This window comes from Thunnus albacares, chromosome 11, assembly GCF_914725855.1.
Source record: "Thunnus albacares chromosome 11, fThuAlb1.1, whole genome shotgun sequence".
Taxonomy (NCBI): Eukaryota; Metazoa; Chordata; class Actinopteri; order Scombriformes; family Scombridae; genus Thunnus; species Thunnus albacares.
In genome coordinates, this window is record NC_058116.1 from 16,009,688 (window position 1) to 16,022,332 (window position 12,645).

At 38.6% G+C, this 12,645-nt stretch overlaps 3 protein-coding genes across 9 annotated transcripts in view; 2 read left to right on the forward strand and 1 right to left on the reverse strand.

Annotated features, from left to right (window-relative positions):
- The first annotated feature begins 2,170 nt into the window (after positions 1-2,170).
- On the forward strand, positions 2,171-5,563 carry LOC122992562 (ATP synthase subunit beta, mitochondrial-like). Its single transcript, XM_044366402.1, has 10 exons — positions 2,171-2,383; positions 2,927-3,100; positions 3,197-3,371; positions 3,698-3,819; positions 3,918-4,102; positions 4,246-4,404; positions 4,514-4,636; positions 4,725-4,937; positions 5,034-5,235; positions 5,325-5,563. The coding sequence occupies exons 1-10, from the start codon at positions 2,278-2,280 to the stop codon at positions 5,420-5,422; spliced, it is 1,557 nt and encodes a 518-aa protein (XP_044222337.1). The 5' UTR covers positions 2,171-2,277; the 3' UTR covers positions 5,423-5,563.
- A 4-nt stretch (positions 5,564-5,567) lies between these two features.
- Positions 5,568-8,904, reverse strand: zgc:172182 (coiled-coil domain-containing protein 89). Its single transcript, XM_044366404.1, has 7 exons — positions 8,734-8,904; positions 6,936-7,408; positions 6,454-6,584; positions 6,244-6,380; positions 6,068-6,144; positions 5,881-5,980; positions 5,568-5,784 (listed from the first exon to the last, which is right to left on the reverse strand). The coding sequence occupies exons 1-7, from the start codon at positions 8,902-8,904 to the stop codon at positions 5,698-5,700; spliced, it is 1,176 nt and encodes a 391-aa protein (XP_044222339.1). The 3' UTR covers positions 5,568-5,697.
- Positions 8,905-8,964: 60 nt separating this feature from the next.
- The window catches only part of lrp2a (low density lipoprotein receptor-related protein 2a), a 52,252-nt gene continuing 48,571 nt past the window's right edge, over positions 8,965-12,645 (forward strand). For 6 of the 7 annotated variants that reach the window (XM_044366394.1, XM_044366397.1, XM_044366398.1 and 3 more), the window contains exon 1: positions 9,445-9,954. In XM_044366394.1, coding sequence (XP_044222329.1) covers positions 9,885-9,954 — 70 coding nt within the window. In that variant the 5' untranslated portion in view covers positions 9,445-9,884. Of the gene's footprint in view, positions 9,047-9,444; positions 9,955-12,645 lie in introns of those variants that run through there. The other variant, XM_044366395.1, reaches the window with a different exon arrangement.

A 12,645-nucleotide genomic window follows, 5' to 3' on the forward strand; every position in this document is an offset into this window, starting at 1 on the left:
GACTGATCAATGAAAATAGGCTAAGATCATCAAGCGGTCAGCAAAGGATAAAAGCTCTACAATATCGCCAAAATAACATCCAGAGAGTATGAGCTTTCTATATGAACTCCCTCTGATGGCATGTTACACACAGGTCTATAAAATTTCCCTACATCAAAATTATTGGGCAGAAAACCAAATATTTCTGTTTGAGGTGACGAGCAGGAGCTATTTAAACAGAGGCAAGTACATCAAGATGATGATGAGGACATTTACTGTCCAGCCTCTTCAGGTGAATATGACACATCTCCAAAGTATGAGCAGGTAGAAGAGCAATGAGGCCTTCACAGTAACCTCAGACTATGAAAGTATGAGCTTTAATGTGTAATTTTAAGAATACCTTTTGTTGGTTGTTGTGATTTGTTTCTTTTAATTATCATTGTATTAAAGAGGGTAGCACTCAGAATGGCATGCAATTTCTTTTTCTAAAAAATAAATTACCGGAATCTTCAGGTGGTATTTCACCTTCCAGACCCTAAAAGATGACCATCTGACCGTTCACTAGTAGAGGTGACCTTTAAGCGTACTCCTCCTGGTGTGGTTAGAGAGATGGGGCTTTTCCTGTGCATACTGGCTGAGGATTCATGGGGTTTTCTGTCCTGCTGTGCTTGAGGTTAAGAGGCTTTGTATTACAAAGCTCCAGGCAAGAAGTAATTAGAGACTTTCTGACACAAAAGAATGTTGCATTGAATGATGGTTTGGCAAAATCCACCCTGTCACTTTTCTCTATGATGAATGACAACCATTCATAGGGTTCCTATATGCTGGAGCAACATTTGTAAGTTGTGAAAATTACTGTCTTTTCCGTACATTCATCACTGACTGAATCATTTTGTTTATGTTCCCCGTGGTGTTTGTGAGTACTTCTCACTTCTGATTACAAAAGTGGAGACTTGTTTTCAAATTGCAAGTTTTAACTCAAGACATCCCAAGACATACAGAAAGTGCATCCACCAATGACAGTATCACAAGCCATATACAGCAGCCTACAACGAGGTGAGAAAAGATAGACCGACTGAGTCAAATCGATCGACTAATAGCTCAACTAAACCCCATTTTAAAGAGTTCAAATGCTCTTTTTAGGTGGAGGGTTGTCTCTACTTTTTTGTCTTCCTCATACTCATGGGCCACTAAATTGTTTTTGGGTTTTAATATATCAAATACATATCTCCTACAAGCCATTTTGTAAATTTTAGAGAAGGATTCGAGTAGTTTAGTTTAAATAAATATTTAAAACTGTTATTGTAACACAGAATAAAGTTGTTTGTCCAATGAGTGCTGTGGAAATGTTGCAAAGACAGGTTTTCTTTTAATTGCATTCATCTCTGTGAGCAGATTTCTTTAGATTTTGGAATTTACCCCGTATATGCTTAATGGAAATATAGGATGTAAAATTAAAATCTTTGTTTGATATATAATGTCATTTATAAATAGCAGTCAGAGCAACAATTATAGTCACAGTTCAATGCTTGTTTTTTCACTGTGGTAATACATTATGAGAAATAAAGTAAAACCCGAATTTGGATTCAATCGATTTTAGTTAGATTTCATCTTAAGAGTTTGTCACTGCGTACATCAAAGTCTAACAGTTGAGAGTGAAATAAAACTTATGTCTTGCTGACTCAAAGGGTCACTACTTGATTATGGCATGCCTGAAGGGTGCCCATATTGGTTACTTTAAGAAAGTGCCATGTATGTGCTATTTTCTCATCAATAAGATCTTCATATGAAGTATCATCATACAGTAGGAATTTAGAAATGATGCCGTATTAGTGTGTGACCATATTGGAAAAACTCCTACATGAACAAATGATTACAGAACAGAAAAAGCTGCACACTCTGGTCCTTTGTAATATAAAGGTAAAATAAAAAACACAGGCGTGTAATCTATGCCAAATGAACACCTACAAGGTGCTGGAGGATACAATACATATACAATAACAACTTCTAAATGCACCTTATTTTCAGTTCTATGGTACCTGTATTGAAGATGGCTTTACTAACCACATTTATGACACGTTAAATAGTTTGTGAAATAAATGAATACAATTGCAACCTCATGCAGCATGATGGCAACAGCAACAGTAGCAGAAATGTGTGCAGGTTAGTGCTGCTGCCCTCCTGCGGTATCTGAGGGGAATAAAGACACGACAGAGTGCGCATGCTCAGACAGACCACAAGTTCGCTCACAGCTGTGTTGAGTGTGTGTGTGTAACTTCACCTTCAGCCATCTTAACCATGCTAGGAGCTGTGGGACGGTGCTGCAGCGGAGCTCTGCAGGCTTTGAAGCCTGGTATCAACTCGTTAAAGACCCTCAGTGGGAGACATGCGGCTCTTAATTCGAGTAAGTGAAAACACGTTTTTAAACTGACTGACTGACAGCATTGAATGTCCTCTGACTATCTTTAAAGCTAATGCATGCTCAGTAGGTCAGGCCTCAACTTAGCGGTGAAGTGTTTTCATTCATTTGCGAACAATAGTGCATAACTTTTATATGAGCCTCTGAAATAAGAGATAGATAATGATTTGGTCATATTTGAATCGGACGTTATTGCTCCAGTCATGCTTTGGTCCAGTGTCTCCTAATCAATGACCTTTCAGCACAAGTCAAATGGTCACACACACACACACAGTCTACTGCAGTTTATCAGCCTGTGTGTGTCAGTCAGTGGCAAAAAAAAGATGCTCAATGCAATCATGAAACACCAAAATGTGGAAATATAATTGACATTTTGCTCATTTTTTTTAATCTTTAAAATGAGTGTAAATACAAATCCTTGTAAAGGTTCTGTAAGATGTTTTGACTTCTCATATTAATTTGCTGCTGTCATGTGTAAATGAACTTGTGTTGTCATTAATGTCCTCTAAATTGCAATTGTTATTCCAGGCAGGTGCTATGCCACCCCAGCTGCTCAGGCAGCACTGGCCAATGGCCGCATAGTAGCTGTGATTGGTGCTGTGGTGGATGTCCAGTTTGATGAAGCCCTTCCGCCCATCCTCAATGCACTGGAGGTGCTTGGCCGTGACAGCAGGCTGGTGCTTGAGGTGGCACAGCATCTGGGTGAGTCTGTCGAATTCAAACTCAACAAGTCAGTGTTTGGATGTCTGTTATGAACTTGAAACACCATCTTTACTATCTCTCCTTGTGTTTCTTCAGGTGAAAACACGGTCAGGACGATTGCCATGGATGGCACAGAGGGTCTTGTCCGTGGTCAGAAGGTTCTCGACACTGGAGCCCCAATCAGGATCCCTGTGGGGCCGGAGACCTTGGGCAGGATCATGAATGTCATTGGAGAACCCATTGATGAGAGAGGTCCAATTAGCACCAAACAGTAAGTTTTGAGGAGATGATCACAATGCTCATGTTATACTACATGTTTCTATTTGTCAACAAACACCATGAACAGACAAAAAAATCAATATCTCAAAGCTTTTCAACCCTGTCTTTGGTAGTCACCCCCAACCCACTTGTCTCTACAGAAGATAAATCTGCAAACATTGCTCAAACAAGAGTAAATGGTACATATGTTGGGAACTATTTATCTTGTAGGCTTAGATCTTTTCATGGGAGTTGTTGAAAATAAAAAAATATATACGTAAATACCACCAGCTTTATCCTATAAACAGCATAATTAAAATAACCCTTCTTAACTCGCAGGACTGCTCCTATCCACGCTGAAGCTCCTGAGTTCACAGACATGAGTGTGGAGCAGGAGATCCTGGTCACTGGCATCAAAGTGGTAGATCTGCTGGCACCCTACGCCAAGGGTGGAAAGATTGGTCAGTGGATTATTTTACACCTTAGATTTTTTGTGCGTGTACTCACATTTTTACACATGCATATCATGATGATTATTGTATATGTTGTGTTCCTTCAGGTCTGTTTGGTGGTGCTGGTGTTGGCAAGACTGTGTTGATTATGGAGCTGATCAACAATGTGGCCAAGGCTCATGGTGGTTACTCTGTGTTTGCCGGAGTGGGAGAGCGAACCCGCGAGGGAAATGACTTGTACCATGAAATGATTGAGTCTGGTGTCATTAATCTGAAGGACACCACCTCAAAGGTGACACCCTCAACGTTTTAATAACACTATTCGAGCTTCTGTGATGCAGTTGCATGTCACATGTAGTTAATCAGTTTTGATAGCTTCATGTAGATTTATTTGGTATGATCCCCCTAGATTGATTCATTTCTTCTTGTTCTCAGGTGGCGCTGGTGTACGGTCAGATGAATGAGCCTCCAGGTGCCCGTGCCAGAGTTGCTCTGACTGGTCTGACTGTTGCTGAATACTTCCGTGATCAGGAGGGACAGGATGTGCTTCTCTTTATTGACAACATCTTTAGGTTTACCCAGGCTGGATCAGAGGTTTGCAATGCCAAATAGATTTTCATTATTTGCAGAGTTCACCCACAAATTAACACGGTGTATATACAGATATATCTCCTGTCTGAATATTCGTGTCATTCTTCTTCAGGTGTCTGCCCTGTTGGGTCGTATCCCCTCTGCTGTGGGTTACCAGCCCACCCTGGCTACTGATATGGGTACCATGCAGGAGAGAATTACAACCACCAAAAAAGGCTCCATCACCTCTGTACAAGTAAGAAGTTACATGATGTGAATCAGCAGCATTCTCTTTTTTTTTTTTTCATGATTGTCCTAATTAAAAAGTGCTCATTGTGTTACAGGCTATCTACGTGCCAGCTGATGACTTGACTGACCCTGCTCCTGCCACAACTTTTGCTCACTTGGATGCAACAACTGTGCTGTCTCGTGCTATCGCTGAGCTTGGTATCTATCCTGCTGTGGACCCTCTGGATTCCACCTCCCGTATCATGGATCCCAACATTGTTGGGTCTGAACACTACGACGTTGCTCGTGGCGTACAGAAGATTCTTCAGGCAAGACTTACATTGGATGTCAACAAATTTTAATGACTGTCAACAAATATTGTTAGTTAAAAAAATGTTCTAACAACCTAACCATTCTTTTTTTAGGACTACAAATCATTGCAGGACATCATTGCTATTCTGGGTATGGATGAACTGTCTGAGGAAGACAAGTTGACTGTAGCTCGTGCTCGCAAGATCCAGCGTTTCCTGTCTCAGCCCTTCCAGGTAGCAGAAGTCTTTACAGGCCACATGGGCAAGCTGGTACCTCTCAAGGAAACAATCAAAGGCTTCCAGAGCATTCTAGGAGGTAGGTGCCACACCAGAGTAAAAACATTTTAAAATGGGATGAAATTAATGGAATTTAAATTGTAAAAGTTGCTCTTTTCCCTCTTCAAGGTGAATACGATGCTCTGCCAGAGCAAGCTTTCTACATGGTGGGTCCAATTGAAGAAGTCGTCCAGAAGGCTGAGAAACTGGCAGAGGAACATTCATAAATGCTTTGTCTGCAAGGTTTTATGAGTCCAACATTTGTACATAATTGAGGAACTTCTAATGTGTCATGCTAAGTATGTTGTGTTGTGGTTCCATTTCTCTGGAAAAGTTAAAATGAGATTAAAAAAACATTGTGATATATATACATCGTTTTGTCATGTTTTCTTTCCTTCCTTCCATTGTAAGTACTGTCAGTGTGGAAACATTTTCTGGTGAAAGTGACTTGTTTTAATGAAGTCACACTGGTGAGAAAACAACACTTAAATAATACTTAAGTTTAGCCCATCATGTGGCGGAGTTTCTTATTTAACTCCCTTTCCTGAGTAAGAAGGTTGGTGCTGTGTTCTTTGAAAGCTTCAAAATCCTGTAAAGTAAGATGAGAAAGAAACATTGAGCATGTCCTCATCTCTCTATAGGCCACTGCCAATATCACACTTCAGAACTGAAGATTTCAACAAACCTTATTTAGCTTCTCATACTTTGTCCGGAATTCATCAAGGGCACATTGAAGAGACTTCACTTTTACATCTGCGTTAACAGCTTCTGCTTCTTGTTCAAACCTGAGATCAGGGACAAATTGGGACATAACTTGTACTTCAGTTTTTCTCCAAACAGTGCAATTTAAACATTGTGGAAACACAATTTACCTGCCCTCTGCTCTGGCCCGGGCTTTTCTCTCTTCTTTACATTTTCTCTCCAGCTGCTGCATTTCCTCTTGTTTCTCCTGTAATTATTAGACCAATTTGTGTTTATGTGAAGGGATACGTTCAGTCTGTGCAGAGTTGTCATTTCAGCGATAAGAACAAATACTCTTTTCAATCACCTGTATTACTTTCCCTCTTTCCACAGAAAGACACAATAATTTGTCTTTCTCTTTGGTGAGGCTTGTTATGCTTTCTCTCATGTTGATTTCCTTCAAAGCATGCTCCTCTTCAGTGTTTTGTAGCTGCAGCTTCAGGTCTGATTGTGAAAAGGCCCCAAATTTACAGTTGCTTGTATTTTGTAGCAAAATGATAAAATGTTTACTACCCACCTTTGCATCTCTGTGCAGCATCTCCACGCTGTTTCTGAGCATTATGCAATTTTTCACATAGTGATGCCTCTTTGGCTTGATGCTTTGTTGCTTGTTCCAAGAGTTTTGACTGACATTCAGCTAATTTCTCCCTAAAAACAATTGTAGAATATATAATTAGTTATTATAAAATATACCATCCAAATCGTCAGTATAATGTACATTTTACATATTAAACTTCTAAGGCCGCAACTAATGATTATTTCATTATTAATCTGATCCGTTTCTAGATTTAAGGAATTAATCCTTTATGTCTATAAAGTGTTAAAAATTAGTGGAAGGTGAACCAGTGAACGTAAAGCAGTTTTGCTGGATAAATTACGTAAAGGATTCATAAAAAACAAAATTTTTGATTCATTTTCTGTTGATTGACTATTAGATTAATAGATTAGTCTTTCAGCTTTATTCATAACTGATTTTTATTATTTATTTGAAAATCTTACCGATATTCATTTTCCTTATTTGTGTATTTCTCTGATAGCAGTTTGACTTCTTGCATAAGTTTTTGAACAACCACCTCTTTATCTTGTAGTTTTTGGGAGAAAAGTGATTCATTTTCTGACTGCAGCTGCTTGTTTTCCAGCTTTAACTGTGCATTCTGACTTTTGTACTCATCCATGAAAGCAATAATTGCTTGATTGTTGGCAGCTAAATCCATAAATCTTCCTTCTATAATCTCTGCTTTCTTTCTTTCGCTGTCCAGTTCTTTCTGACAGCCCGTTACTTGGTCCTCCAGCTCTGTATTGATTGTCTGTAGGGCTTGACATCGGAGAAGCAGCTCATCTGCTCTCTGTTTCAGTAAGCAAATCAAACTTGACTGTTCATCTATCCTGAACTGCAGCATCTCTGTCTCTGTTTTATCCTCTGTGGGAAGGCTCCGAAGTTTCTCCAGTAACTTCTGAATACTGTCCATATGCTGAGAAAAAGTGAAGAAAACCCACTGTTAAACCATGGCAGTAATAATTTTCGATAACCGCTTAGTAAAGTTAGACAGAACTGGAATATTAAAGTTAATACCAATATCATTGTTTATTTTCTTATTTAGAGTTTTAAAAAAATCCAGAGTTTCCTTTTGTACTTGAAATACAAAACATTTTGATGAAGATCCCTTTCATTTTCAAAGAATTTTGACCACTTGAAAAATAAATGTGTCAAACTATGAAACAATGACACTGTTTGTTTGTTTGTTGCTTGAATAACCTAAAAATTATCTGTCATTTCTGGACTGCAATTTCTTATAATTTATTGGCCGGTAGTTGATACCAATATATCTGTGATAAGATAATATCTATAATATAGCCTACAATATATATGGTTGCAGGCCTATATTAATTATATAATTAGATTGTTTTTACTGACACATTTATGTGTAAATGGCTTTGGAGCATTTTTTTAAACTTTATATACAAGTAGCAGCAGTAAAGCACTATGTAATATTTATAAATCCATTTTATATTTTCTATAATCTGTCAGGTATAACTGTCAAATAAATGTAGTTAATGGATTAAGAAATACATATTTACCCTTGAAATGTGTAAGTAAGTTTAAGGTAGCAAATGATGGTAATACATGAGTAACGCAACATTTAACGTTCTGTTACCTCAGTAACTTACAATAATAACGTTACTAGAGTAAATTTAGCTAACGTTCCTTTATTTCTGTCCACCACTGAACATAAACAGTCGCTTTTGTGAACATTAATGTACACATATACGAACAAACAAACAAAAATACCAAGAAACCAGATACTTTTAGAGGAAAGTGGATTTTTAACGTTATACATCAGAGCTAACGTTACAAACTACGCTAAATTACTTGACGTTGACTAATGACATAATGACAAGCGCGAGTTACGGTGAAAAAAAAGGACAGTTACGGTAAAAAAGGACAGCTACGGTAAAAAAGAGGACAGTTTAAAGGTAGCGTAAAAAAGGACAACTAACGGTAAAAAGGACAGATAAATGTAACGTTAAAAAAAGATTTACGTTACCTAGCAAGTTTAGCTCTCAGAAACACGTTTCCAGCAAGTTTCCAGTTCACTGAAAGACTTTTAAAAAATAAATTACCATCACAAGTATGTAATATAATATAATGTAACGCTTACAAAAGTATAAATCGACACTGTAAGCGTGCATTGTTTTTAGGAGACAGCTAACTGGCAAGTTACGCTGTAAGGATGACGGCAGACTAACGTTACCACTATTATCGTTGTAAATTAATCAAAAACTTTTACACAGTTACCTCCGTGTTGTTGCCCTCTGCCTTCACCAAGTTTTCTGTATTTCTCTGTGGAGTTGTCATGATAAGAAAAAGCAAAGACAGACAAACTATTTTTCCCCTCAAGCCTGGGTTATTCTTTTCGTGGAAAGATAATCTCCAAGTTTCAGTTGCGTGGTCACTATTGGCAACCATCTTTGAACCGTCCTCTCCCCTGATTTAGATGCTGCGGCAGGTGAAGTGTCGGTGCCGCTGCTCGGCCGCACGGTGGCGGTGTCGGGCTTATAACCAGCTACCAGCACAGTGAAGGGATGGACCATCTCGAAAACACATGGCGGTAGAAGTTATTTTCTTATGTTGCCTAAATTCTGCTAAAGTTTGGCACATTATCAGTTAACGTTATTAAATTTTATGTGGCCGTTATCCTTTGTTACTCTTAAATTTGACAATTCGCTGTGCAATTGATCGATCTTTTACTCCTAACAACTATGTTGTGGAAATATTCTACATATTCTGTGCGATTTGTAATGCGTCCGTAGCACCCGATCATGAATCTATTGCAAATTACGCAGTTTTTAACGCAACACCATGTGCCATTGGTGCAATATGTAAGACAATCTTAATGATTTGCAATGTACACTACTTGTTTACTCTCTCTCTCTCTCTCTCTCTCTCTGTCTCTCTCTCTCTCTCTCTCTCTCTCTCTCTCTCTGTGTGTGTGTGTGTGTGTGTGTGTGTGTGTAAAACATGCAACAAGGGTCGGACTCGAACCAGTGACAATTAGATTACGTGCCGTGTCTGGGCCTGACCAGAACCTCATAATTGAACGCTTTTAATAGTTTAATATGTTTTGGGGGGTACTCCTATCTCTGTTTACCTTCCAAGCATCTGGAAGTAACCCTAGATTAAAGTAAATAAACAGTGACGATAGCTCACCGTGACTAAAAAATTACTGGCAGTGGGGACCTGCTTGGCATTATGCAGATTCCAGGGCTTGAGGGATTTATCCGGAGGGCCGAGGCTGGGTTGGGGGGAGCGGCTTTCCTGTGCTTTGTGCACGCCCCTTTTCATCAACTAGCGGGCCAAGACAGACAGACAGAGGAAAGCTACAGCATCCAAGCCCCGGTCCCTGCAGCTCCTCCATCTGCACAGCGGAGCTGGACGGACCAGCCAGAATGTGGAGAGCACTGCTGCCTAAACTCTTTCTTGTCTTCATATACTGTGTGACTTGGTGCCATTCTCAAGGTAAGTAGTTTTTTTTTTTCTACTTTTTGTTTTTTTTACTGTTCACACAGGCTGTCAGCTGAATGAGATATTGAGGAGCTGCTGAGTGCCACTAGTGATTCACCCAGTGCACTTGTTGCTCATCAAAACAAACTATAGTCGTGTAGGGGAATAGAAGTTGGAATTGCTGCTGAATTAAACTTGCTTTTGTATTTTTATCAAAGGCATTTAAAGTATCTATCTAATGGGTAACAGTAGCAAAGTGGATCAATCAACTGAAAACATGAAAATAACCTTGTTAATGATTCTGAGCCACCATTTTTGATAGAATTACACCATCTCTGCCAGTTACATTGATGCGGCTGCCTGGTGAAATAATATTGGCTCCAGAGCTACATGTTTTGCCACATAGTATTACTTTAAAGGTTGAGCACAAAGCCTTCCTCAGACAGATTGGAAGTTCTCTTGAGGAACTTTTGCCTGAGCTTTACTGTTGCTAGGTAACAGAAAAGAGCATGTGACTTACAGACAATCTGTGAGGACTGAGAGCGCTGGTACAAATCTCATTCAGTGGAGCAGATTTTACGCTGCAAACCACTGATTCAAACTCGATCCCAGGTCGAGGGAGAACTTTATTTTCTGGCATGAGACAGAGACAGAGGAAATGCCCAAATACTGCTCTTTATACATGACAGTGTCCTGTTTGTCTCATATGTTTGTATAGCCCGGCTAGATCCTACTTCTCAAATTGTAATCTGCTTTCTTTTTGCTCAACCCTTAGTATGTAAGCTCCTTAGTGTGAATCAAGCAACTAATTACACTGCAGCTGTTGCAGAATGGAACCATTTCTACCTAAGGAGTTCAGAAAAAAAAACTGTACCAAGAGGAAGGTCATGACGACAGCTTTCTAATGTATTTATTATGAAATATCCTTGATCTATTGCCTCATAAAACAGAAACGTTGGACTGTAAATGCCAGCAAGACAATACAACCGTGTTGACACTTAAACTGTTGCATTTTAAAAAATCCCTCAGCATTTCCGTTCCCTGACGACTGAGGTGTACAAAGTGATGACTTGACTGAAACCACAGAATCTCACTAGACTTTGGTCAGCATGTTCATGTTGATTATTAGTAAGGATTTGTTGTGATTAACAGACGTAGACCGCATCTTGTGCGATGATGTTCCATCATTTATCTTTAAGTAGTGTGAATATCCATTCATATCTTTACCTTTAAACAAGTATGTGCTTTCTGAAGGCTATCTGGTGATATGTGAGTCAGATTGAAAGATGTCTCACCTAATAATACACTCAGCAATATTAGAAATGTCTTATTTTGGTCATTTTTATTGTGAGGGAAGTGGGTAACTTCTCTTATCTCTGCTTGATCCTCCTCGAAAAACTTTAAGTTTGATAATTATTTCGTCCATGACCTTCTGTAACACATTATCCAGGCCTTGGGTTTGATACTGCTGCAGAATGCTTACACTGGCATTAATAGCTAATGTAACAGTCTGAGGAGATGTCACGGTGCTGGTTTGTTAACTATCTTCTGCCATTTTTGCTGTTCAGACAAGTTTTCGCAGTAAACTAAGTTGTTTCTTCCATTAATCAGTTGCCAGTGAAATCCTAATAACCTATAAAGTGCACAGTAAGAACTTCAATTATGTTACTCATTATGTTTTTTTTTCACAGGAGGAATGTAAAGCAGAAAAGGGAAAACAGGCAACATGTTTGTTCATGTAATTGTGGTCTGCTAATATTTTGGTCAGATTGGAGGCTAGACTGTCTTGATTTGACCAAACCTATTTTTAATTTGAGTATTGAAAGCTCCACTATAAGTGGCCGAGACAAACTTCACTCAAACCTACCTCTGACTAAATTATTTAATTATAATTGGTGATAAGTCAAAACATAGTCAAATGTCTTACACCTTTTGTGCGGAACTTGCATACTTTTTACTGAAGTACATCTGAACTTTCAGTGAGACTGAAAAACAAAAACAACCATCTAGGACATAGATAACTGATAGAGAACCTGAGGCTCAATGAGAAGCTGCAGGTTCCTGCATCTTGCAGACATCCCTAAATTTTAATCTCAAATGGAAAAAAGTAGAAGTTTCAAATTTCCGCAAAATGTGTTTTGAGAGACACTCAAAGAAAGGTAACTGTTAACTGTTTCTGCAAAGTCATAAAACATCAGCATGTAGCTGGTAGATGTCCTTTTGGAGGACCATATATGGATGTAAAAATGTAAGAAGTGGAAGATGTATTGATAAAAATACTTCCTTTTTGGGTCGTCACTTGAGGTCCTTTTGCCAGTTTGCCTGTTTGTATCTTTAACTTTTTTACTCAAGTTTTTGTATTTAGTATTTTAAATTACTAATTTTTGTAAAAACCAAATAAAACTGGTTTGTCTTTTAATACACTCCAACCAAAGTTCCTGACTTGTGCTCATCTCTGAGGTCTTGTGGTATCTCCTTCCATGTAAGAGGGCCCTCCCTTGGCTATGGCTGACATGAGATTTAAATTTATTTAGATTACAAATTTATAATGAAATTTACTAAGGATAAACTTGCAATGTTATTGAATAACAGAATTGTATAGGTTTAGATTTAATGATTGAGATCATTTTGCTGCACCTGTGATAGAGGTATAATTTCAGTACAGAATTAGGTTGAAAGGTTTAATATAAGTGTTTAATTGGCTAA

Coding starts and splice junctions, on each gene's coding strand:
- zgc:172182 (XM_044366404.1), bottom strand. CDS start 8,904: ATGGTTGCCAATAGTGACCACGCAACTGAAACTTGGAGATTATCTTTC. Junction 7,409..8,733: donor CAGAGGGCAACAACACGGAG/GTAACTGTGTAA, acceptor ACTTTTTCTCAG/CATATGGACAGTATTCAGAA. Junction 5,785..5,880: donor AGTATGAGAAGCTAAATAAG/GTTTGTTGAAAT, acceptor CTTACTTTACAG/GATTTTGAAGCTTTCAAAGA.
- LOC122992562 (XM_044366402.1), top strand. CDS start 2,278: ATGCTAGGAGCTGTGGGACGGTGCTGCAGCGGAGCTCTGCAGGCTTTG. Junction 4,103..4,245: donor TGAAGGACACCACCTCAAAG/GTGACACCCTCA, acceptor TCTTGTTCTCAG/GTGGCGCTGGTGTACGGTCA. Junction 4,938..5,033: donor GCGTACAGAAGATTCTTCAG/GCAAGACTTACA, acceptor TTCTTTTTTTAG/GACTACAAATCATTGCAGGA.